The sequence below is a fragment of the Melospiza melodia genome, chromosome Z (genome assembly GCF_035770615.1).
Source record: "Melospiza melodia melodia isolate bMelMel2 chromosome Z, bMelMel2.pri, whole genome shotgun sequence".
Taxonomy (NCBI): Eukaryota; Metazoa; Chordata; class Aves; order Passeriformes; family Passerellidae; genus Melospiza; species Melospiza melodia.
Window position 1 is genome coordinate 59,701,021 of NC_086226.1, and position 27,926 is coordinate 59,728,946.

At 37.0% G+C, this 27,926-nt stretch overlaps 1 protein-coding gene across 1 annotated transcript in view; it reads right to left on the reverse strand.

The window, feature by feature from the left end:
• ROR2 (receptor tyrosine kinase like orphan receptor 2) overlaps positions 1-27,926 on the reverse strand; it is a 141,462-nt gene that overhangs the window by 19,692 nt on the left and 93,844 nt on the right. Inside the window, exons 2-4 of the mRNA XM_063180390.1 lie at positions 22,827-22,904; positions 13,516-13,803; positions 12,448-12,478 (exon numbers count right to left, since the gene is read on the reverse strand). Of these exons, the coding sequence (XP_063036460.1) occupies positions 12,448-12,478; positions 13,516-13,803; positions 22,827-22,899 (392 nt within the window). The 5' untranslated portion in view covers positions 22,900-22,904. The remainder of the gene's footprint in view (positions 1-12,447; positions 12,479-13,515; positions 13,804-22,826; positions 22,905-27,926) is intronic.

The following is a 27,926-nucleotide window of genomic DNA, read 5'->3' on the forward strand; positions in this document are numbered from 1 at the left end:
GTTTACTGAAAGGACATTTTTGTAAATTCTCCCTCTGCTTTCATAGGTGTTAGCACGTTGGGATGAAATCTTGAAATCACATGAGTCAGCTGGCAGTCCAGGGAAGGCTGCAGATCTGTTTTGCTGAATGTCAGGTACTTTTAACAGAAACATTTCTGTTACAACCATGGTTAGTAAAAATTTGAAAAGAAAAACCTTCAGAAAACTAATTTCAACACATGGGAACACGAACCTGGCCATGCAGCATTCCACCTTCTCACTCACCAAAGAAGCCATTATGAGCCTTCTTCCCCACCCTTTTTTTTCAAGGCATGCTATGCCCCTCAATGTGTTATGACTGTCTAATAAATTGTCTTTCTCTGACATCTCCAAGAAAAGTGAGCAGGGCCAACAGACCCTCTCTGAAGAGCCTCTAACAAGCAGCTCCCTCTTCCCTCTGCTGACAGAGGAAAGCAAAATTCTTAGCTGTTTTCCATCCTCATCCCGCCATGCCACCCTGAGTGAGTGAGTACACATAGGTACTCCAAAAAGGTCTCAGAAAAGTCCACCAGCTGAAAATCTCCAAACTGCTGCTGTATCAGACAGCAAAAAAACGCCATCAAGGCCATCCTGGGCAGCTCAGAGGGGGCTCCAGCAGTGGGGCTGCTCATGCCTTGGGGCCAGTGCAGGGGACGTGGCAGCTCCCCCCGGCTGGCTGGGCTTCAGCAAAGGAGGGATGTGACTAAGGGATCACATCACTAAGAGATCACAAACAGGAATTTTTTACTATAGTTCGGTTGATTTAAATCTACTGATAGACCTACATATATATATGCCAGGAAGACAGGCAGGAAGTAGGAAGTCTTGAAAGAAAAGACTGTGCAAGCATGGCTGAAAATTGCAAGTTATAAAAATCCAAAGAGGAGGGAAGGTTAAAAGGAGGACAAAGGAATAATTTAAAACATAAAAATGAAATCCTGTGGAAATATCTTAAAGCTTTTCATTTCGGTTGGCTTTTTTTTTTCTCTCTTTTTTTTTTTAATTATGGGGAATATAAGCTTTCTACAAAGTACTTTCTGCCTTTTTATAAGAGGTTAAAAAGTTAGAACATTTTTGTAAAAAGTTAAAAAGTCAAAATTCATTATTAAATGTTTTAAGTGTCCATGTCCATGCCATTAAAAATGTGATCATTTCTGGAAGAATATGAGCACATGAAAAAGTGAAAATAACTGTACTGTCATAATTTTTTTTCTTCTTTCTTCTGTTTTTTTTTTTAAAACAGAACATAGATGGATTTTCTACCCAGTTACCACAGAGATTATACATCTGATAACAGAGAGCTTTGTAAAATAGCTAGAAATGATCACAGCATCAGCTATAAATTTGCTATATAATTGTATGTAGAAGTGTGCATCCTCAAAGTCTTTTGCAGAACACTTTCATTCAAACTACAGAAACATCAAGTATTTAAGAACATATAATACTGAAGTGTCAGTTTTCCAGTCTTAAGGAAAAAATTCTATCTACTTGAAAAAGTTGACATCTTTTAAATTATGTTCTTAAAAACATCTAAGTGACAATAAGAAATATTTGTTAGTTTCTCTGCTACTTTTTATGGATGTAATACAAGATAATTCTAGGCAATGCTGCAGAAAGTTAGAGTTTGTGAATACTTCCCAACATTACAAACAATTATCATACCTTCCCTTCGATATGGCTTATTTGAGATTAAATTTTCCACAGTCAAAAGGTAATTTTTGCCTTTTTTAATTTTGGTTACTTTTAGGGAAATTGTTAGATGTTTCACAAAATAAGGGCATGGAATTTTTTTTTTATATTTTATTTCTCTTTAGACAAAAAATAAATTAAAGCCCCAAACACAACCACTACTAGTAGAAGGAGCAGCCACTTGGTTGTGATGCTGTCACATTGTCTTGCTATTGAGCAGACACATGAGACATGGAACAGGCTTTGTCTCTTCCCATGAAACACAGTCTGAATTTGTCCAGCCTTTATGTAATTTCCACCTAAATGCATTCTAAGCCCAGTCTATGAGTGCTCCTGCTATTCTCCAAACACTGTGCCTACAGCAGGCTTTGCACCCTTTGTGTGTGACACAGGAAAACTGCTTGGCACCCACGGGGATCTCCTAAGGTAAACTGAGGCGCTGCATGAGGAGTTTGCGTTGGGCCCTGGAGGACAGGGACTGTGGAAGCAGGATGAAGAGTCAGGGCAGGGATGCGTACCATGGCTACCACCAGGTATGCACCATTTGACGTCTCCCTCAAATCGAGAGCAAAACCGAACAATTTTTGTGTCTCGCCATTTCTGTCTGTCGATGGATGACTAAGGATGCGTCTCCACCTCTGGGCTGGTCTGTACTGGAGACAGCAGTCTATTATTAGTGTTATCCACTTGTCATCTGTTCCAGCGGCCGAGGTCTGGCTAGCATGGCTAAGGAATCCAGAACTCATCAAATAATTTTTGTGTGTCGTCATATTTTCATAATAAGTTTGTTGGTTTTCTCCAAATTAGGAAAATTAGCTTTTTCTCCACAGGAAATTATATGACAGTTTCAAGCAAGGCCTGTAGAGTTCTCAAAAATTAAAAATAGACACACATCTGCTTCAGCCACTAGAAGAGAGTGAAAATGAACAAACTTTGGGTCTGTAGCTTGCCTTTTCTGGAGCTGGGGTAAGAGTGCCCTGAATCACCCAAAAACGCTGGGAGGCTGGAGTGCTCATCCAGCCTTGACATAATGCCAAAGGTAACTTCCGCCTAACATTTCTTCCTTTGGAATTGAAATTACTTACTGAATGTTTATCAGACTGTATTTTAAAGACCTCTTTCCTCTTTTTCTTTTATTTTTTTTTCTGTGTACAAACAATTAATCCTGACTGTCACATTTTTCCATTTAAATCTTTCTGCACTTAAATCTTTCTGCATTATAATAGTGGATACTGGCTGCATTGTTCCACAGGCAAAATAGCTCATATTCTGAAGTCAGAATTAACTTACTTTCAGATGCCACACCCATGATGCTATGCAAACATCATTAGCTTGATACTCTGTGAGTAGCAACTGTGCCAAAACCACAGCTCTGTAAATTAATATAATTGGGTTTAACATTAATAAACTGTTCCCAAATCAAAACATGTGGCATACTCAATTAGGAGAACAAATGCTTCCCCAAGTTTCGTATTTCAGCATTTAGTTCTTAATGCTTAAAAAGTGAGATCCTGTATATACTGACACACCTGTCAGTCTGAGCCATAGAGTATATAAAGCTACAATGATCACTCACAGCATATTCTTGATGGAGTATCCGAATCTTGAAACTACTGATGTTGTGTTACATTATCACTTTTCTCTCTCACCCCCAACCCTGTAAAAAAATATGCAGCTAAACTTCTGACACTGAGCTTATCTTTTCTACAATAATTACCAAGTGGCAGTGTAAAAATGCTACTTTGCAGCTATCTACAAGTGAGTAGAAATCCATGGCAGCTCCAACCTGAAAAGTGACTACAGCTTCAGCTCTGTAACATGGCACATCTACAAGCATGCCTTAGCTACTAAGGCATGCTTGTAGATGCGTCATGCTACAAATTCCTGCATAATTTAACAGATATTTGAGCTGAGAGTACACCTTTATGTAATGTAGCATTTTACAGTTGGACTCAATGAACTTAAGGATCTTTTCCTACTTAAATGACTCTGTGGCTGGGAAAGCCATAGAAAAAGGGATGCAGCAGGACTCCCAGGCCTGCCAAAGGGCTCTGGGGGTGCTGGTGGGCAGCAGCTCAGGGTGAGCCAGCAGCGTGTGCCCGGGCAGCCAGGAGGGCAAACCCCATCCCGGGGGGCAGCAGACACAGCATCACCAGCTGGGATTGGGATTATCCTGCTGGATTCAGCCCTGGTGCCCTCACCCTGAGTCCTGTGTGCAGGGCTGGGCCCCACGCTCTGACAAGGGTGGGAAGGAGGTCCTGGAATGGTCCGGAGCAGGACAACAGAGCTGGTGGAAGGGCTGGAAGCTATGTACCTGAAAAGTGGCTAAGGATTTTGGATTTGGCTGCTTTTGGAGAGGAGGCTGGTGGGTGACCTCACTGCTCTCTATGGCTTCCTGAGAAGGGGAGGAGGGGGGAGTGCTGGTCTCTTCTCCCTGGGTTCCAGCTACAGTGCGCATGAGAATGGCTCAAAGCTGCATCAGGGGAGGTTCTGAATGGACAACAGGAAACATTTCCTTACCAAGAGGGTGGCCAAACTTAAACAGGGTCTCTAAAAGAGGTGGTCAATGCCCTGTGCCTGCTAGTGCCTTAAAAGGAGGCATTTGAACAATGGTCTTAATAATGGGCTTTAACTTTCGTCAATGGAGTGATCAGGAAGCTGGAACAAACGATCATTGTAGGTACCAGCCAACTGGAGCTACTGTATTTTATTGTGCTGTATTGCTCTCTATTATACTTTATTGTATTGTATTTTATTATTTTTTAGTCTGTGTGTTTACTCCTCTACTAGTAAAGATTAAGCTTTCTGAGGAGTATGAGAAACTGATGATGACAAATGCTTCTTGCAGCCCTACTTTTAGAGTAGTAATACCTCAAATACTTCAGACTTTAGACTTAACAAAGCAATACCAATTTAAAAGAACAGATTTTTCTTAATGAATTTTCTTTCACCTTCTCCAAAAATAATTCCCTCCATCACTGTTAATGCTATTTAGTTTTGAGTTGAATTGTTCAAATATTATTGGTTTGTACCATCTGTTTGACTTTCTCTCAATACACTACATTAGCTGCATCTAGGTTTTTTGGCTCTTTCAAACTGAAATAGAGAACATAATAATACAAAAGTGGGGAAAAATCTAACCATAAAGCCATAAAAATTGAAAGGATGATTTATGGTGTGATGTTCCAGCATTATCTCATTTTGTTAAATTACCTACTTTTCATTAGAATAGTGTTCCTTTATCTTTGTGCCTAACTACACATTCACCCTTTCCTTATATGCACTTAAAGGCTATTCAGCATCCTAAGGAACTCTAATTAAACTCAATGTGGCATCAAATGCCTACAGGAAGTCTCAGGGACATATAACTGTCCTTTTGTAAGACATACAATAAATACTTTGAAAGCCATTTAAGCTACTGAACAAATGAGAGTAGGAGAGGGATAGAGGGAAAGAAGTAAAATCTAAACACACTAAAGATTGCTGGTTATATCAGGGATGTCCAACAGCTGCAGTAGCTACTTGCCAAAACCCCAAGGGCCATTACTACTTTGAATATCAATTTACATATACCCTTAAAGGGAATAACAAGTGTTTAACTTTGCTTGCAACTTCTTTGGTTGTTTAATATAAACTGTTTTTCTGAGCTGCTAAAACCTAAGCACCTGCTGCTGATCTGGAATTTGCTGGAAGAGGGCGTGTTGGGGTCACACATTTGCAAAGAGCTGTAAACTGGCTCTTTGCCATGTATTGCACAGCTTATGAGTCACACCTTACAGCTCGCCTGGTATGACAGCCTGGGCTTTTTTGGCTACCAAAAACCTAGCCACTATTCTGCAAAGTAGGAAGCAGGTTCTCCAAATAAACAGAATTCTCACCCACAGAAAACATCCACTCCCTTAAATATTCATATACAAGCTAAAGGCCTACATTTTTGAAAAAGAACCCTCAGGAAAGGAAGTGTTTGCGTTGTTTGGTGTAGCCCACATATAAGGCACGGTTGTAGCCCACATATAATGAATTACATTCGTTACTTGAGCCAACCCATTTAAAAGTATTTAAAAGTATCTTGACAGTACTGCTAATAACAAGTGGGCAAGCACTTCTGACATTTAACCCTAAGTTAGCTTAACTGTAAGAGATGTAACTAAATACTACTTCTTCCTAAGGTATTTAGAAACCTTGCCCAAATACAGGTCAAGTCCTGCAGGGTTGCTTTTTTGTCTTTGACGCCAGTCTTTCTCAGTAAAGCAGTGCATCTGCATTACAGTTTAATTCGCACAAGGGCATTTGATTTATACAATAGCAAAAAAGAGGGTCGAGCTTTCATGAAGATTTATTTTCAATCACCTGTGCATATGCTTGGCTTCTTTTGGTTTTGGGGAGTTCTGAGCAACATGGGTTAGTGAGCATAACAGATTGAAGCAAACTATTATAATTTTTTCTGCCTATATATTCCCTGTAAACATCTTTTTTCATTTCTTCCATCCCTTTCACAGAAAGGAAGAAAACCTACCACTTGTAATAGTTTCCCCAGACAAAAACTGGCAGAAACACAGACACTTGTGTCTACTCCGAGATGGTATGTATATTAGTTTAAATACACATCTGGCTTTTAAAATTCATCAACTTTGTAAGCACACTGAATTTCTACTACTAACCACTAAATAATATAAAATGCATTAGATTGTTCATCATTTATTTACTTGTGATTAGAAAGCATTTAAGTGGAAGATTCAAGCTGAAGAAGCAATGTCATGTGGCAAGAAGCTGTGATTTGGTGTGGTGCAGAACAACCCAAAACAGTATTTCCACTGCTCTTTAACTCTGCCTTGAATTACACGTGTTCTGGGGTTTAAAAAGAGTGGGGGGAAGGGGGGGAAGTAATCTTTGAAATGCATGAGTAACATGAGATTAAAAAATCAGGTTTTATAACAAGATAGACTGTCAGCTTCCTCTGAGCACACCCTACATCTCTGGGCAGAATAGAGTATAAATTTTAGTTACATGTTAATTTGTGATGTCATCAACATCTGAGCCTTTCTAGGCTGTATCCAACATAATTAGAGGGAAAATGGAAAAATTGCATTCTAAAATAGATAAAAGAGAAAAAATTTAGTGTAACCTTGGTTTTAGTTCTGTCCTTCCTCCAAATTTCCTGTCTTGGCCTGAAGGACTGTCAAAGGACATTTAAAATGATGTAGTCAAAAGTAGATCGGAGATTGTGGATCAAAATCCCCTGAAAGGAGCCCCAAACCCACAGGAGGGTGAAATACGGCCTCCCCCTCAGCCTTGAAAGAAAAAAAGGAAACTGACACACGGGGGCTAGGAGGGAATTGCAGCATGTTTCTGCCAGATCCCCAAATTGGATTGTCAGGGAGTCAGGAAACCTGCCAAGACAAACACATGCTGTTTAATGTAGACCAGCCCAAGATAATCTGCGCCTCAGTTCCTCACTCATAAAACAGGATAACATTCCAAACTTTATGGGGAGAAGAACGTACCTAAAACACTTTGAAATAATCTGATCCCATAGCAGAAGAAGACAAAAAATTCCCAAGATCCGCCATCTCCATTTGATGTACATAACATGGAGAGGCAAAGGTTAAACAACTTGCTGCAATCACACACAAAGACAGGAGTACAGTCAGAAATTAAATCCAGACCTCTGAAATTACAGTCCTGTGTTTTAATCACAAAATTCTTTTTTTTTCCTTGATTAAAACAGGAAATGAAAACACAAGTATGAGCTTATTCTGTAACTTCAACATATTACCACAAGCATCTTAAAAAAACATACATAGTTCAAATATGGTTGTCTCAGCCACATGAATATCTTGATGAAACAAAAGGCGAGCATGTCATTCTGGAGGAAGCACATCATCAAACACCTGGTCCTTAAGGGCCTGAATAAACACTGTAACTTCTGAGGTGAAACAACCTTGTATTGTTTCAAAAAAACATCTGTTTATGTGAATTTTAAGATAATCTTGTATAATTTCCAAGATTAACAATGTTTTCTGCGGCTAAACTATGTTGAGACCAAAGAAATTTGCCACACCACCTAAGGAAAGGAAGAAGATATAAGTGGTGCTGTTATTTGACTGCAAGGGAAGCATATTTTCTTCTTAGTATGTTGTTAGATACCTTTGGCTTGCCAAAGAGCTTTGGGATTCATGAAGATTCATCACATAATGAAAATGAGTTTGTTTCCATCATAAAGATATATGAGTGCCCCTCATATCATGCAGAAATTTCCTTTTGAGGTCACAGAAAAGGTGTGCTTTGGGATATGTAGACCATGGAGAATAAATTGCTCATAAACCCAACCTCCTCACTGGAGTTTTCACAGAGCCACCTTACTGGTTTTATACATTCTGTTTTTCACTGTTTGAAAGAACTGGTTTTTTCCTAACTACAGTTGCATCATTAATTTTCTTCATTGGCCCAAATCTTAAAAAAAATTACTGTTGTCCCAAACTACTTGAAAATCAGACATAAGAACAGGCAAATTCATTCTGAATAATTAATATCTCAAAAATTCCTCCACAAAGTAATGATTGCTTCTATTTGTTGGCAGTGTTTCTTCTCACCTATTTTTCCTTAGCATGCAATATACAGGCACCGAAAGTTGCAAACCCATAACAGATCTTAGTCAGAGTTCAATAAAACAGGGACTTCTCAAAGTTTTTTTAAAACCCAGTTCTTCCACACAGGGCTCAGCTCCTGGCATCCTAAGCAGATTTCAGAAAGGTCACATAGGGAAAAGTGCAGCAGTGACAACAGAGCTGTTTCCCATACACTTGGCTGAGCTTAGGGGAATTCCTTTCTGCCTGCATTCTGTGTGCCTTCCTCACTTCACAGAGGCCTCATCAATTTTCCAGAAGCCCATAAGAGCCAACAAACAGAATATTTGAATATTAGATATCTTCCATCCCAAGCTCCCTTCAAGATGGTACTACCATAGTTTAACTGCTTCAAAACCAGAATTTGCCCAATGGGTAAAATTTAATCTAATCATTCAATTCAAAAGAAAATTATATTAGACTAGAGAACATGCAGTCTTTTAGAATAATGTTATCTTCTAAGAACATCACTTCTAGAAGGAAAGACAACTGTTTCTGCCCTTCTGCTCTTAGACTCCAAGATATTAATGCCCATTACTGTTTTAAATAATGGTCAAAAACCCATTCTCTGGTATTTGTTAAACATTTATTTTATATCCACACACTTGTACCTTTCTGAACAGATAGGATGTCTCTCTTTTGAGAGGCAAAACTAAAAATACTAATGATGCAAAAAGTAAAAGCATAATGTAGTGAGAGAAAGGATTGCTAAAGGGTTGTACTCTAGTAAAACAACCCTTTAATAGCACAGTCCTCTGGACAGCAAAGGCAATTCAGAAACTATTTTTTGACCATGTTTTGAATTTATTTCCTTTGTAAATTAATCTGGATTATCTATTACTATTTTTGGTAATTTTAATACTTTTGATAAGCATGATAGATTTTAATTCTCAATTTCTCCAGAAAAATCCCCGGAAATTTTTAGACATGTGGATCTTGACAGAAAATAAAGATGTCTCCAAATAATCCACAGCAATTTAAGACTATGTATTTGGTGGAAAGATTTTACATTTAGATTTTTATGAAAACGCCTCAACTTTATTACCTGAAGGTCAAGATGCTTTTTTGCACTGGCAAGTCTGACTGCATTACACACACTTTCTCTCTGGCAATCTTTAATTGCTAATTAATTCTAGGAATCCACAGCATGAACTGCATAAAAATACCTTGCTAGATGGTATCTACATAGATAATGTTTCTTATCCCTTAATATTCAATAGGTATAATCTTAAACCAAGTTACAATGGTTTTATGTTTCAAGTTTCCACTGAAGCATGTCTTTTTTGAAGCATTAATACCAGCAGCAATGGCTCTCGCGTGGCTCAGTGTGAGGCTGCACTGTGCAGACAGTGAATGGAAGGAGTCCTTTGTTCCATGAGACCTCCTTCCAAGCACTTAGGTACTCCTTTGCCTTTTTCCACCCTTCCTCTTTTCTGGCTTACAAACTGACCCGCATGATTTTATGCAAAATATTAGATTTTTTTAAAATCAGGGTCAGTTTCTGAAAACAAAATAAATCTACCACCAAAATATGGCATTTTATTTGAAGGACTGATTTTTTTAAAAATTGAAACAGAAGTAAGCATGCAATGAGGCAAAGATCCCTAATCCCTGAAAGCTCCTGGGCCTCATATGATAAGACCCTCATGACTTCTTACTAGACCTTTGACCTGACCTCATTTTTCTAAAGTTTCAGGTTTCTGTCCAATCTAGTGGATATTAAAAAGAAAATAATCTACCAGCAGCGCACTCTTCAGTTCACCTTTTAATGGCAGGTCCAGAATAATGATGGCACACTGCTGCTTCCAATAGCAATGGTACAAGACTCATTGTGAAGTGTCAAAAGCCAAATGAAAGGATTTTTAATTTTTTTTTCCTAATTATTTCTTTATTTTAACTTAGTGTTCCAAACCAGCAAAGGTTGCATAGCAAAGCATTAAAAACATAGGAAAATAGGATAAGGAAGCCTAGGAAAACCCAGGATAAAGGACATCTTGAGAACCCTAATTTATTTCTACTTGAAGAAATCATGAAGTAATTCTTTTTTTCACTGTATCAGTCAAAATGTTCTATTTATGTTGGTATTTGTGAAATATTAACAAGTTCATTCTCAGTACAGGAGAAGCACTTGGAAAATACTAGGGAAGCCAAAAGAAATAAAATTAATTACTTTTTCTATAACATAAGTGAATCAATGCAAAACTTGTTTCCCAGGCTTATTGGTATGACATAGGCAAGAAAAGAAAGGCCAAGGAGAAATGGTGACTGATAGGGAGAAAAATGAGTTATTCAATGACTTCTCTGGCAGTCAGCCTTTCCATTAAAGCCCATGATCTCCCGTGTGGGTATGGGGAAGTCTCTCCCACTAAGTGAAGAGCAGGTTTGGGATCACTTGATGAAGCTGAGTAGTGCCAAGTCTATGGGACCTGATGAACTATGTTCCAGAATCCTGAGGGAACTGGCTGATGTTGTTGCCAAAACAATCTCATCATATTTGAAAAGTCAAGGCAGTCAGGCAAACTCCCGGGTGGCTGAAAAAAAGGAAACATCGTTTTTGTTTCTAAAAAGAGGAGAAAGGAAGATGTGAGCAACCACAGACTGGTGAGCCTCACCTGTGTGCCTGGAAAAATCATGCAGCAGATCCTCCTAGAAGTTATCCCACAGCATATAAAAGACAACAAACTGACCCAAGGCAGCCAGGACAGCTGGTATATAACACATTATGTTATATACTAACATAAATAAAACATTTTGACTGATACAGTGAAAAAATAATTACTTCATGACTTTCTCAAGTGGAAATAAATTAGGGTTCCCAAGACATCCTTTAATAAGGGCAAATTGCAACTACCTCAAAAAGTTCTACAAGATCAAGTGCCAAATGCTGCACCAGGGTTGGGGAAATCCCAGACATGAACAGGGAGATCAAGTCACTGAGAGCAACCCTTTGTAGGGGTTTCCTGTGGATGAAAAGCTGGAAGTAACCCAAGAATGTAGCTCTCAGCCCAGAAGGACACTTGTACCCTGGGCTGCATGCAAAGAAGTGTGTCTATCAGGGTGAGGCAGGGGGTTCTACCACTCCATGTGGCCCTCATGAGAGCCCATCTGGAATCCTAGGTCCAGCTCTGTTGTCCTCAGCACAAAAAAGATGTGGGCCTCTTAGAGTGGGTCCAGAGGATGCCATGTAGATGATCAGAGGGCTGGAGCACCTCTCTGTGAAGACAGGCTGAGAGAACTGGGTTTGTTAAGCCTGGAGAAAGAGAAGGCTTTGGAGTGATCTCACTGCAGCCTTAAAAGGTTCTCATATAAAGGATGCAGGGGGATTTTTATACTGGGAGATAGTGCAGGACTAGGGGCAATGGCTTTAAACTGGAAAAGGGCAGGTTTAGATTAGATGTTAAAAAGAAATTCTTTACTCAGAGGGTGGTGAAGAGCTGGAACAGGTTGCTCTGAGAAGCTGTGGATACTTCAATCCTGGAAGTATTCAAGGCCAGGCTAGATGGGACTCGGAGCAACCTGATAAAGTGGAAGGAGCTCCTGCCCATGGCAGAAGAGTTGGAACTGGGTGACGTTAAGGTCCCTTCCAATCCAGACCATTCTATGATTCTCTTTTCATCCTTACAACTGAATCAGCAGGTAAACCCAGGCATCTTGCGGAAATCACCAAACCACCACTCAAGTCAAAAATCACACTAACAGCTACTTAACGACAGGATTTTAGTCTTGTTTTACCTGGCTCTTCAAGTTATAATCATATAACATGGGTAAATTTGCAACCACAGCAAGCTAAGCATTTTACCATTCATTTTTAACCACTCTTCTAGCCCGTACTTGCCCTGTAAACAATTACTGTTCCAACATGACTTTGTGGTAATTTGTTTGTTCAAAACATGAAATAAGCAAGCAGAAATTGCTCAAGAACAGTCAATCAAATCGAAACCCATTGTAGCCTCTGTCTAAAAAAGTTGCATCTATTCTGAGAGTTTTTGGTCAAATTAGATACTTTTAGCAAGAACACTGTAGTTGCAGGCAGTGTTTACTGAGTTTATGAACTAAATTCCGACAGAACAAAAGTAGTCAGAGCACGTTAAGTAATTTTCCAAAGAGTACTTACTGAAGATTGTAATTTGGGCTGTTTGTTGGACCTGCAAACATAAAACAAACAAGTATTGCTGACAAGTTTAGCGCAAGGACAACATAATAAAAAAAGTCAATAGCAATCCAAAGGAAATTGTCTCTTTAAGGAAGGTTTATCTCAAGCTCCAAACAAAACCCTCTGCATTCCTGAACATAATTATATATTGTTATTTTCAAAGCCACAAATAAAAATCACATGAATCTACTGTCTGTTCCAGCAGCAACCTGAATGGACTTAGTGTTTTTCATAATATATTTTCCACCATAAAGACAAAGGTAGTTAGTCAAGGGGTTATTTTAACACATCACTTATCTTTTAATAAGCCCCAACTGTGCCTTACTATCAGAAATTAGGATGTGGCAAGGGGATGATCAATTTTTGCAACAGCAGGAGCAAGGGTCAATACTCAGCGCTTCAATACTCAATAACTACAAATTGAACTGTGGAATCCATTATTTACATTACAAAATAAGAAAAAAATTTAGAAAAATGCATCTTGAATTTTTTCTCCCATTGCTCCACAGGCAAGCTAAATAAAAGGTTAGCTTCCAGATTGGCCTATTAAGTCTCCAAAATGTAATATAAGCACTTGTTCAAAGGTGTGATATACCTTCACGTGTCAGAAGACAGAATTTGAGGCCACGCTCCACATAGCAATACAGAACTGATATTCACAAGGATAGGCCCAGAACTATGGACATCACACAGAAAACCGCTTGTCATTCTTCTCAGCAGTTTTTGGGTTTTTTTACAGACTGAGTTTTGTACCTTTTTGTACTTTTTACCAGCACTCCTTTAATTTTTTTTCTTCTGTATATTTACAGACCTCTACATCTGTATTTACTTTCTTTTATTACCACTAAAGGGGTATCAAGTTCAACTGAGAAGTTCTGTGCTGGGAGAGAGGCCCCAGGCACTGACTTTATTTTCTTTTGTGTCGAGAATTTTTCTTAAAACAGTAAATTCATTTCTCATTATGCTATGGTTAAAACTAATTCCTAGTCTATAAAGCAGTCTGAGCAGTCATAAAAGCCAGGAACTCACCAAGCCTGACAAACAAAACTCCTGTTGCAGTTATTGTCTTCATCCCATTTGAAGCCACGCACTGGTAGTATCCTGTGTCTGTGGTATCCAGATCCTGGATTCTTAGACGTGAACCATAATCTGTTTTTCTGATGATGATCCGTCTTGGCTCCTGAACCACTGGAGCATCATTTTTCAGCCATCTGACATTTGGGGATGGATTTCCTGCTACCTTGCAGTGGAGGATTGCCGTTTGCCCCTGGACTACAGTGATATTGTTTACTGGTTCCAAGAAAGTCAGGAAATAACCTAAGAAGATAAAAGTTCATAAAAGATCAAACTTTACTTGGGTTGAGGTAAAAGCCTGCTCAAAGGTACTTTTCTAAGAGAGAACCCTGGAAACAATTTCAGTTTTCTTTCAAGATTAAAAAAAATGCAATTCACTGTCCTAAGAACACCACAGCATCACACTCCAATTTATGTTTCCTTGCTGACTTCATGCTTGTCTATAGGTAGGTATGCAGATTCAAAGGTCAATCATGAATTGATACTATTACACTCCTAATGTCTATTTGAAGCAGCAGTGACTTTTTCTACATCTGACATGCTAAAATACTAACATCCTAACATACATATAGTGCTGTTCTGTTCCAACAGCAAAAAAACCCTTGCTCCAAAAATGAATAATCCCAGTTGTTACCATATTGGAATATCATGGTCATTTTACCACATAATCTTCTTACATGATCACAGATTTGTCTCAAAAAGAACTACAATTGGAAAAATTACTTTTAGATATTAATTGACTTGTTAGTTACTCAACAAAATCTTAAAATTAGGTTGATTTGGTCAGGCCTATATTATAATAGGTTTTCAAGATTATATGTCTCACATTCAATTTATAGAAATAACGTCTCAATTGCAGAAATAAACTGTGATAGAGAGGGGACGCATAAGCTGATTATAGACTGCCATTTTTACATCAAGTCAAAATATATGGCCAAGGAAACATCTGTATGGATAGTGTGTAATAACATTTTGTAGATATTTTGTAAGTGAAAACTACAAGTCCCAATTAGTGGTTTGTTAAAAGCAAAGGGCTTGTCAAGGCTGTATTTGTGATCTCTAGGGACGACAAAAAAGAAAGAATTTATGAAGAACACTGTCAAAACCTGACAATCAAATCTTTTGTTGGTTATTATTTATAAATTTATTTTGGTGTTAGGAGTCCTGCAACTGATACACATCACATACTGAAAGTCTGGCAATATGTAATTCCATTGAAACAATAAAGTTATTATATTACCTTACAAAACAGGTAAGAAAAGTATCTAGGTGTCACACTCATGTGTTTGTACCAGTGAATTTAGACCTTCTAGACATAAAGCTTCAGGAATTCAAATTACATTATATTTTTATGGCAGCTGGATACAAATATCAAATAATTTTGATGGATGCTCACATGTAGACCTTTCCTATCACTCAGATTATTTTGCGTCTGTTTAATTAAGTAATAGCATATTATTGTACACAAATCCAACACTAGTAAAGAAATGGTCTACACTGACAGTCCAATTGCTGAAATACCTTAAGAAAATTGATGTTCTGCTTTGATTTATATTTGACAGGGCTGTGAAAATCAGCTCCTCTATAACAGTTAAGTGTAACACTGGAGAAGGGAGTAGTAGAAATATCAGAATATAATAAATGCACAAGCCAGATATTGCTGGAAAACTGTGTTTTTCTGTGTGTTACATTGTTCTCTACCACTGGCCTTTCAAAAGAAATCCTGTTATAATGAATAATATGAACATACAATGTAGGCAAGTGCAAATTTAGTTTGTCATTAAATAGAAAATTATTAGAATAAGTCTAAACAGAAAATTAAATAAATCCAAGTATATAAAATCTCCACACAATATTGAAAATTTACAGGACAATTATTTTATTCTTGTTTGTCATGAAATAATGAATTATTGTTTATTTAATTTTATATTAGTTGTCCCTATTTTTAATTTAAAATCTTTAGCAGACTTCAGAATATTCTGACAGAACACAAACAATATTTGTTTTCAAATAACTTATATAAAAGGGAGAAAAAGGAAAAAGTACATTAATGCTTTCAGCAATGTCATACCTTAACAATGTAATTTATTATGTTTTTAGCTACATTTCATAGCTGAAAAAATAGAAATACTATGTTGACATTCTGGCAGGGAAAACAAAACCAGACCAGTAAATTTACTTCCTGATATAGTCAACTGAAGCAATTGATCAAAACTCCCTTTAAGCCAACATCTTACACACATAATCATGTCTAGCAACATGAAAGAAAGCATAATCAGTCCTACCACATGTTAGAAAAGGATTTTCTATGGCTATTCCCTCATAGCTTGTTATTTCACTATTTTTTCATAGTCTGCATGTAGTTTATTCTCATGAGCACCACTGAGATACTTGGCAGCATCCACAGGAGTGTTACCTAGCAGAAACAGAGATACCACAATCCCAACCTACTCAGGGCCTATCAGGCCACACTTGGAGTCCTATGTCCAGTTCAGATCCCCAGAATTCAAAAATAACACAGAAAGACAGGAAAGGGATCAAAGTAGGGGTACCAATATCATCAAAGGGGTAGACAACAAGTCCTATGAGGAAAGATTTCAAGTAGTTATGTCTCTTCTCCCTGGAAAAGAGAACACCAAGGGAGCATCATCACAGTTTTTCAGTACCTAAAAGGCACTGACAAAAAGAACAGAGACAGTCATCACAAGGAGCTATATGGAGAAGACAAAGGGCAGCAAGTGAAAGTAGCCAGGAAATGTTTCATTTCAATAGAATAGAGACATTTTTTGCAGTGAGAACAATCATTCCCCTTAAAATGAACTGCCTAGAGATGGGGTAGGGTCCTCATCGCTGGAGGTTTTCAAGAAATGATTGGACAGAGTACTAGATTGTCTTGTCTAAGCGTTCTTTCCCCAGAACTGTTGGATTGGGTGATCTTTTGAGGTGCCCCCCAGGCTAGAATGTTCTGTAGTTCTGTGGGCCTCTGGTTCAACAATCATGGGGACAAGCCAAATGTGCTCATACAAGGGAGGCAAAATAGTTTAAAGACCTTTTTTGCAAAGAAGCTGGGCCCCTTTGAGCATGGAACCAGCACAGAGTTATGTTCATCTGGCTCAGAGATGCTTCTGACACCCAAGAAATGAAAGAAGAAGAGATCTGTCTAAAAGGCGAGGCCAATTCAAGTCCTGTAAGATGACAGACAGGGATTGTGGTTTGTCTGGCTCTCTGATATATTTTTTGCTCTTCACACACAAGTACATGAGAGGGCTACATTGTTCTTGTGACACTGATCAGCTTATACCTTGCTCAAACCCTTGTCATTATTTCACTTTTTCTGATTTAAAATGAGCTGGGTGGAGTCCTCTTTTTGGGATAGTCATGGATATTAAATTCAAATACATTTGGATGAAAACAGATAGTAAATTTACTCATTAGGACTTAATAACTCAGGATTAAATCCATGTTAGAACTTCCTGTTTTACTAATTAAAATAGAACTACTGCAGGAAGTAATTAGATCCATATCTTTAAGCCACCCAAAATATTTCATATGAATCTGTGAATCTGATCCTAATAACAGCAAGAGCAAAGCTATTACCATGGAAAGCAATGCCAAAGATTTATGGGTTAATTCAGTCCCAGTGCAATTAGATAGGCTTTGCCAGAAGTCAGCGACACTGCATCTATTTCCTGCAGGTCAAAATTCAGCTTTAGTTCATCATTACTCTTGCCAATTTTACAGGTATTTTCTGCAGTGTTTTATACTACCTTGTTATTACAAACCAAGTAATAAATATTTTAACCTAATGAACTTCGAAGCATTTGTGTTTTCCAAAGTTCTCCATAGCAGCCTAAGAGCAGCGGGTCAGCTCAGGGCCTCTTCTCTGCCTCTGTCCACCCTGAACTGCACACTCTCTGTTTGCTGGTTTAATTTCCTCTTTGAGAAGCGATGTTTATGTCCTCACTGGTTCTGAAGTATTTCTATGACAGAGCAGGCAGCCATTTGTTGAGCTGCTCTGTTATTTGGTGTCCACTTTAGATAACCCACAATTGCAATTCTTTCAAACAAAGTGGAAAATTTAACCAACCATGTTCTAAAGAATGTTTTCTTTATTTAATTTCCGTGGTGATAATCAGCAGTTACTTTTTTGGTAATGTACGTCACACCACAAACACAGTGTAGATCCCAGTTTGACAGAATGCTTTGGGGAGAGACACAAATTTTCCCAGGATAAATTAGGACCTCAACAATGTTCAAAGCATTTTTTTTTCCCAATGTAGTTCCCCTTCTGTCTTAGTAAATCTTAATTTGGACAGGTACAAGGGAAAATGAAATGTGAAAATGCTAGAACTTGTATTTAACTTGTGTCCTGTATTTAGTGTTAAGCAGTAGTCAAGTAGAATTTTTTAAAACTGGAACAGAATCGTTAATCTGTTTTAATACTAACGTAATTTTGAAACAGAGAATAAATACTCTATATAAAATATTTTGTTTCTGTAACATGTTGCCAAATCTGTGAATGTCCTATTGTAACTGTCATATTACAAAGATTTATATTTTACTTGGGAGATGGATAAAAAGATAATTTCTTTAAATAAAGTAAAATGTCCAGAAATTTCCTGTGTTGTGACATTAATATTATTATATAATGGTTTTTATACTCTGGCTTGCTTCCAAAGGTCATTGAAATGAAGGAAAATGCTTCCTTTGCCTTCAGTGATCTTTGGCATGATTCAACTATGTCAAAAGGAAAATCTATCCAGTAGATATTTCTGCATTTGCTGTAGGCAAAAATGCTGTAAATTAAATTTCTCTTTCATTATGGTTTCCAACATAGTCTACAACCAATACTAGTATTTATTTTGCTTGAACAGATTAAAAACTGTTCTGTCAAGAAGCTATGAGAGGACAATGCAACTTAATCTATATATTATGTTTTGCTATCATATTCTATGTACTCTATGAATAACATAGCTTAGGGAAATCGTTGACATGAATTCCAGCAGAACTCTTTCATATTTGGAAAACCTTTGTTAGGTTGCCAGTACTTCATAATTTTTAACTGAATAAATTTGATATAAATATATCAAATAGAAACCCAAAGCAAATCAACATTAAGATGACAGGTCTATTATTCATGTTTTGGCAAGAATATAAAAATAAGCTTTTCCAGAGTGTGTCAAATCATTGTCAAGATATGCACAAGAATAGATACTAAACCGAAAACCTAAAGGGTGCAACTATCACTAAGACCTCATATGTGTATTATATTTCTTAGTTTTATTTATTTACATTTTTCTGGCACTTACATGTCCAAGTTATTGGCTCAAACCATATGTGTTATTCTTGGCATAAACACAATATAAAATTATTGTTCTGCTTTTGCTATTTTAAGATCTTAGCTGTGATTTTGAAGTTCATTCTAAAAAAATATTTTAAGATTCCTTAGTTACTTCAGATTACGTAAATTCTGGATTAATTGTTTTCAATTCAAGTTTTACTTCCTGTTCATTTTTTATTGCTTGTACTCTTTTTTTTCTATGTGATTTTAAAAATATTTATGCATTCGTAATTTTAAAATAAGCTTCAATATGGCAACCATGAATTGTACTTAGTAACAACTTTTTAACCCTTTTTATCTCGGAACTTCCAAATCATTTATGAATATTGAAGTCTCTTGAGATGGGATGATACCATCAGGCTTATTTCCCAGAAGCAGAAAGTAGAGCAAGGGGAGTCTTAAGTGATTTGACGATTTACACACAGATTAAGTGTCGGTATCGATGATACTACACCAAGATTCACATCTTTCTGTATTCCTGAGACAATGACTCTCTAAGATAATCATCCACTTTGGCTCCTATCCAGGTGGATTCACCTTTCTTTCTGCACTCCACAAGAAACACCAACACTGAATAGCCAGTTTTTGAGAAAAAGAATGGAAAATTTGATTCATAAATGGCTACATAACTGAAGATACAACAGTACTTTCAGACCAAGTAGTAATAATTGTACATATGTTTAATCACTTTTTAGAATACTTATTCCTCCACAAGATATAAATAATTATTTAATTGACTTTATGCAATAGTCAAAAAAGCCCATAAAGCCAACCGAACACATCACAGTTTACAAGAGTCACAGTTTGAGATACTCAGAATGTAAAATCACCTGTTTAAAAAAAAAAAAGGGCAAATACCTTTTTTTCTGCATAACTACATAAATTTAGACCATTTTCAGATTCATGGAATAAAACACTTCCAGTGTTCAAAACCCCTATGAAAATATGTATACTATGATTTTGTGTAAAAAGCATTGTGTGATTTTTTCCCTAAGCTATCTTATTTTTCTTTTTTAATGCCTTCCCAGCTTTTTTCATTTTTGTCTTCAAATAAACTTTTTTTCTTAGGTATAAGATGAGCATGGAAGAATCCTCAGGAAGAAGAGCATGATCTTTCTCACCACAACTCTTTACTATGGCAAATTTCTGCGCTGGCATTTTTAGACTAATATAAACTTATATCCAACACAAAAGGGTTTAGCGGCAATATTCTGAGTAATTAAACTAATGATATTTCCACCATAAGCAAAGTCACATTTTCCCACAATGAAGACATAATTTTTCACCTAGGATACATACTTTGCCTTATGGAATGCTGAGGATGACATCATTGTTCCAAAATTTACTGGTTTATGGTAAAATTTAGGGTACTAAGCAGAAAGTGTTCATGAAATTGACAGGTAATCTATAAAGAATATCCATGAGATACAGAGTTTGCTAGGTTTATAAAAGAACTGAAGACTGTAGTAACAGAAAATGCCTGTGTAAGTTGCTGAAATGCAAATTATGCCTTTCTAAAGGTGTGTATGACAACACTGAGCTTAGGGGACATCAATGGCAGTGTCACACTTGGCAGGTGGTGGGAGTCCAGTAAAGTGACTCCTTCCACAAATAAATCAGAATTCCAAATAAACTGAGAAATATCATCCTACTAAGGAGGGTAGACTGAAGCCTAACACTCACAATTACTTGCACAGAACATTTTCCTAAATAAAAAACAGTCTCCCCAATTCTTCATCCTCTGTTTTATTTAATCCTGATACAAAGATGAGTGATTTACAGTTTATTTGAGTCACATTAGAAAATGAAAGGGATGTTGGCAGATCTCCCAAAATACACATGAGTAGCTAAGGAAACTATAATATTATATATGCCACATAATATCTCCAGATTAAATGATACCTTTACAGTCTAATTTAATCCAATTTGCATCTCATCCTTCATCCTATTTTTTTTCTCAATGTAGAAAAATTCGTCCAGAAACATGTAAAAAAAGTTGATTTGGTTCACATTCTCTTGAAATTCCCTTAGGAACAAGGAATGAACAACTCCCAGTCCAGGGATGAAGCAGTATTAGCTTTGTGCACATTGTCCTCTCCTCTGAAATCAGTGGGTTTTTAAGACCCAGTGAGAGTATGTTAGAATGTTTGTGAAAAAAGAGAAAGACACAGAAACACCTGAGCTAACATTCCAACTAGTTTTGCTTCTATGGAGAATTTTGTGCCGACATTAAAATAAAATAAATAAATGGGAGCAAATGAGGCCATTTCCTAGCTAGGTATGCTGGAAACTAACAATTGATTGTATACCAGTGAATAACTTAAGAACATGGGTCTCTTTTTATTCTTCCTTTTTTTTTTTTTTTTTTTTCTGAGACAATATACAGTTCTTACTGTGTAGAAATGTTTGAGATGTGATTAATTACTTCCTCAGACAGATACTGCCTGTGGCTCTGCAAAGGAAGGAAGTAACTGGAACTCCTTTTTCAGCAAGAAATTAACCAAGCAAGTCACATGAAAAAAAATAAAAAACAAAAAAAAAACAAACAAACAAAAAAAAAAAAACCAACAACTAAAAATCCCCTCTTAAAGGCTCAAACATAACAAAAGAGAGAAGTGGGTCCAACTTGCCAGGCATCAAGCCTATCAGATGCAGTTAAAAATTAAACATGGCCCCTTTTCATCAAAAGTAGTGTGTACATCAGTGTGAATAAAACAACTGGTAGTAATACAGTGCTACTGACAGGAATACTACTACAAATTTTTTTTTCCAGAATAAATGTCAAATTCTAAACTTCTAAAATATTTCAGCAGTTTCAAAAAGTAGTGAAGAGTTGAGAAATGGAGTGTACCAGGTCTTCTTTCCAAATAGGAGGGACTTAGTCCCATGCTGATAATCAGTAGCAAGGTGGTTACACAAGCAAACAGGAACACATCTTTGTTTTACTGATTTACAGACCAAATTTAAAGGAAGATTCCATAAAAAACCTCCCAATATGCACATTCAGGGTAAGAAATCTAACTAATTCAGGAAGACAATAAGGATTAGATAACCTTGGATATCTATAAGAAGAGAAACTATATTCCAAAGCACCCCCAAAATTCATGTTCCTCTAAGATAAACTGCAAGAAGATCTTGTCAACACCACAGCTCCGCAGATTGCAACATGTCCTCATTAATGAAGCTGACATTATTATCTGACTCTTTTCTTTAGCCTAAGAGTTGACATTACGACAGCAATGCATCCATAAAATATAAAATTAGTACACAACTGAAAAAAATATTGTTCTTCAGGTAGAATACTGAAAATTTCCTGCTTTAGTAGGAATTGGAAGCACAATTTGCAGTAAATATGTGCATCTTCTGATCCAGGAATAGCATTTGGATCTAGAGTTTTAAGTGGCAAAGTGTCACAAAATTTATGTTAACTAATAAATAACTAGAAATCCTGACACTACAATCAGTTTAAAAAAACAAAGCATTAATGCTCAGAGCTACTTTAAAAGTACATATTCTTGTGTTGTAATGGGCTAGATTTAACTACCTCAGACTAAAGATACCAGTACTTAACATTTACCTGGAGATGCTAAGTGTGGCACTGTACAAAATCAAATCAATTTCATGGAAACAATGTGAAATAAAACATGCAAGGAAGGTAATAATAGCACACTGTGTTTGGATTAAAACATCTAACTCTCTCCATGTGGGGGAACTCAACATGCTTCGAAACTAATTTTTATAGACTCCTTTAGCCTTGCTAGCACTGCCTGGAATCAGAAGTGCTAATTCACAAAAGGAAGGTTGCCTTCCTTACAGTCTTGTATTAATAGACAAATACAGGGAACATACTATAAAAGGATTTTGTTGGTCCTTTCTGAAGAATGTTTATACTTAAGCAGGGTGATGAAATTACAATTCATTTTACCTTTAGGTGTTGGAACTGGTCTCTCAACTCCATCCATATGACCTAAGGGGTCGTTTGAATCTGGAATTTCCATTTCACCTACAAAGAAAAGAAGATTTTGTTAAAGTGGAATTGAAGCTAATCTTTCTGTTAAACAGCATTATAACAGTGAGTTCAGCACATTCTCTCTGCCTCCAGAGTTGCACATGGGAAACACAGCACACAGGAAAAACATAATGACAAGGTCAGGATTTATCCACTGTGGATTAGAACATGCTACAATAACTACTTTGTGGATTACTTGGTGTTTGACAAAATAGAAAGCATTAAAATCTACATTCCAGTTCTTAGTAGAATAAAGTCCACACATTTTTACAAAGAATGCAAACATTTCCTGGAAGCAATGGTGGCTTAGAAAATTAAACAGTACCTGAGCTTTACTGATAGCCTCAGTTACAAAATGGCATAAACTTGCTTTTAAACTTACACTATGGTAATTCAGATTCCATCTCCAGAGGTCAGACTCATTGTCACTACTGACTTTCTCATCCTACTCTCAGCCGCATCCCTAAAAGACATCTTTAGAAATGAAACTATAACAACTGTTTACCAAGGATCTCAAAGTGTGAGGAAATGGATAGACATCTTCTGTATGCACTCCTTTTTTTCTGTCTAATATATCAGTACAAGCTAGCACACTGCCGACAGTACTTTGAAGTTCCTTCACATTTGTAGGTCTTGCAAAACTCCAACCATTATACATCACCTGTTTGCTCTCCCTTTAAAAAATTTAGGTAAGGAACAGAACTGAAGTTCTAACTCAGATAACAGTATAGGTGTGATTTAACTAGAACAGCTTCTAAAATGACACCACCTATTTTTTTATATTTTCTAATCTATATTCAGTCATCCAAATTCCTTACATCCTTAGCATATCACAAAGATATGTAAATCTAAGGTCATTAAGATCTGAAGTGAAAGATCTGGGATTCATTGCAGGTCTGTCAGGGGTGTTCATGGTATTGTTTTAGGCAAAATGAAGCTAGAGAAAACACTCTCCTTCTTCCCCATTTTGTCCCCATTACCCTTTCTTCAAACTACAATACAACTCTGAATGCAAGTAAAATACAAGTAACCTTATCCCTACCTTACACCATATTATGAACGAAGAAAATAATTTGAGACACTTTTTTGTTTGTTTGTTTATTTATTCTTTCAACCATTATTTGATAAGAGATTCAGCTAACTTGCCTTTATCAGGTAAAACACAGAAACCAGAGACATTCTCTACAGCAGGCTGGATCTGAAAGTATTTCTTTCATCACAGTACTGTCACTTGTCACTACTTCATCCCTATCTTTATCTCCCATTGCTCGAGATTCTTTGCCTGGCAACAGTACAGATTCCAGTTGAATTGTGTGCTCATTCTCAGACACCACAAACAGAGTGATGGTGAAGATGGTGTTGTACCCTTGGTGACACACTCCTTCACTTCAGAACAGCTAAGGCTTGGGCAGACATTCTGCATTTTCTGCCACTCCCAGCACTGGCCAGTAGAAATCATAGATAATATCCCCCAGCAGACTGGAGGGAGAAATGGAGATGGGGGGCCAAGCTGGCTATTGCCAACCTTGCCACTGCAAATCCCAACATGGTGCACCTTCATACTCCTGCAGGCTTGGTACAGACTTGGCACCAGACTTTTAGCTGTAGAGAACCTTTGCTGATCTTTTTGATTCAGGGTGAAGAGGTGAATGCATGACCACTACCAGGTATATTCTGTCAAATTTCAGCAGATACATCACATCTTCTTCTTACCAAGGGGCAGCAAGACAAGCTCACCTCTATCCCTTGCTCTTGCTTGAACTTCTGCGTCATACAAGGTTTAGAAGGGGCAGCAGCATTTACTGGCCACAAGACAGACAAATCCAAGGTGAGACAGCCAGAGCAGAAAGAAGAGGAGGAAAACTGACCAGTTTTTTAGTCCATAAATACCTCTCATATCTTATTCTGGTGGTCATAATCCACCACCATTCACAGGGTGGAACATTATTACAAAACTGTCCTTAAGGTTATTTGATTGCTTAACACTCAGCTATCCAGACTTGCCTGAGATCTGTGCGGCACTTTTGGTTTAATACCACATCTTCAACTTTAAAATAATTGTTTCCATTTCTTCAGTAATCTCATGGGATTTACAACAGAAAAAGACATTAGAAGTTCAGATAGATGAGCACAGAAATGTTTTCCTCTCTCATTTCTGCTTCCCAGGCCCATATCTCTTTATCTTTTTAAGTTTTTCAGAACAAAGGTGGAAAGAAACAAAAGCATTTGCTGTTTTGAAAAATTCCAAAAATAGTTGTATGTGATTCACTCTTGTACTTGATATGCTTCTGTCTGGAAAAAACATCAATCTTCATATGTGCTTGACCAGGGAACAATTACCAACTATAGATGCCACTTGTCATCAAAATCTCCAGTACTAAGCAAAGTTAAAATTAAAATCCTTTGCATCCTTTGCAAATCATAAATACAAATCAGATCTGTCACTTAAACTTGCTTTTATGAAAGAAACATGTATATTTTCTGTAAACTGCAAAATTCCACTTCAACCATATTTATGACGCATTCCAAGCTTTAATCCTAAACTTTCTCTATCACAACTTAAAACACAAAAAATTTATTATCAATTTGAAAAATAAAGTTTTTAACACTATAAAGGCAACCAGCAAGTCACTATAACAAAATCTTTTTTTCTCTTGTATTGACAGAATTTAAATATTCTGAAATCAAGAACTTAGAGCTGTGTACCCCTTTTGAATATTATTTTCTTTTTATTATTTTCAGTGCTTTCTGATTTTGCACTAATAACACATAAAACATAACTAGTATGTTTTTTCTGCCAGGAGTGAATCCATGGTGTTTACCTCAACCATTTTTACCTACCAATTTTTTGGTTTTTTTTTTTTTTTTCCCAATTTTCCTCACTATAGTACACATGGACCCTGATCATGTCCCATCATCAACTCTCTGCAGTCTTACTCTTGTTTGAAGTTGCCTACACAACTACGCTCCTGTCCACTCCTGATTTTTAACTCCCTTTTCTCACTTTGTTTAATCAATATTTCCATACAGGTATCCCATTTTACTTTTTTCTTCCTGCTTCCAGTATCTTCTCCTAGAAGAATATTTATGTGCTCTTGCACTCCCTGAAGGGAAAAAAAGTCCATGAAGTAATTTAAGGTGCCCAATTTTCACTGTCAGTTTTCATCAGTAAAAAACTAGTACTAATAAAAACATAATTGTTCACTAAACCGGTTTTAGATGTCACAAAGATACCAGATAGTCACATTGTTTTTTATCTCTATAACAAATGCAGCATTGTCATACAACACTAAGAAAAGAGGTAGACTTGCAAAACACAAAACTGAAAGAACAGCAGCAATCCACTATACAGTTGTTATTTAAAACTGGTAAGAAAATAAATGCTCAATAATTGAACCTTACATGTGGTCTTACCAACTCACTCTGGGAGTAAGTATGCTCTTCTTGTGTGCTATTGAGGCTCTCTTGCTTCAAAAGGGGTACAGAAGAGTTGGAAGAGTTTCAGAGAAGTGAGAATATTTATTCATAAACCAGTTTTTGTACTGCTACTAGGATTTGTTGCTCTGAGAAGGAGATGTCTGAGTTCAATTACTATAAAGCTCTACGGAGTCATGAGAGTCTACAGAGTGGATGGACTCTCTTGCTAAAAATGGCAGCGCTAGAAAAAACACTAACAATCAACTTTAAAACAAAGATAGAACAAGGCAATGTTTTCTCAGAAGAGATGTAATTGGACTGAGTGCAGAGTTCAGATGACCCACAGGTAAGACTGGACAAGTTCAGTGAGACCTCTCTCACAGAAATCCCGTGTGGTCATATTAAAGTCCCTGAGTTAAAAATGGCTGGAGGCTGGGTAAATACCCAGCACAAAGGAGTACTATTTATTTAGATCTCTTCTTACACTTTTACTTCAGCATTACCTTTTTTGCTGCCATCAGAGCCAAGACTCAGCACTGCCCAGATCTCTCATCTGCTCCTGTATAGTGATTCTCAAACTTTTCACTAGCATATTTTCTCTCCACAGACATTAAGTGTATCACAGTTAATTTCTAAAGACTCACGTCTTTAATTTATGTTTGCTGTGGGAGCGGAAGGTAGAAGAGATCATGAGTGCCCTCTTCTCCTTCCACATTGCATGACCAGACATGACTTCAACAGAACCAGAACTCAGCCTGAATGCCAATGGCCAGATGTGCCACTTGCCAGATACTAAGGAATACCTTATTAATCCTCTTTTCGTGGAACACACAATCAAGTAAAATGCAGATGCTGTAAACAGTGACTCTTTTAAACTGCTCACCCACACAAAAATGATTTCTTAACTTTTGAAGGCACTAAAGCAAGCCATTTCAACTTATGGAAAATCCCACTCCAAAAGAAAAACCATATTTAAAATAATATAATAATCTATATTTTTGATGTAAAAAATACATTCAGTTCCTTTGATTCACATAGTGAACTGTAGCAAGGAAACAGGTGCTACAGAAAATTCTTTTCCTACTTGTATATAAATAATTATCACTTATTTTTCTTTTCGCTTCTCCTGAAAACATGAGGACAGCTTTCTTACTGACAAGATTCAACACAGGTAGGCTCACCGCTCCATCTTATGCACCAATGACCAATGAAATACAGAAGCAAATATCCAGAGTTATTGGGGCAGGAAGGCTCTTTTACACTTTTGAAAACTAAATTGCCCAGCTGATCACAGTATCAACTCACAGGGCACACACCACTCATCATAAAATAACTGATTTTTTCCTCTGAAATGGTTATGACTTCGCAGATCATTCATTACCTGAACACTAAGTGCAATAAATGGATTCCAAAATGCTCATGGCCATAAGCAGACATCAAAACAACACATTAATCTTCATCAGAAAGCCAGTCACAAGGAGGGGGTTACCATAATTGATACCAGGAACAAAACAAGGCCTCAGTCTCACACAGAAAGAGAAAAAGAGTACTCAGGTATTTTCAAACAGAGTGGGCCTGATTGACTCAGAGCAGCTAAGG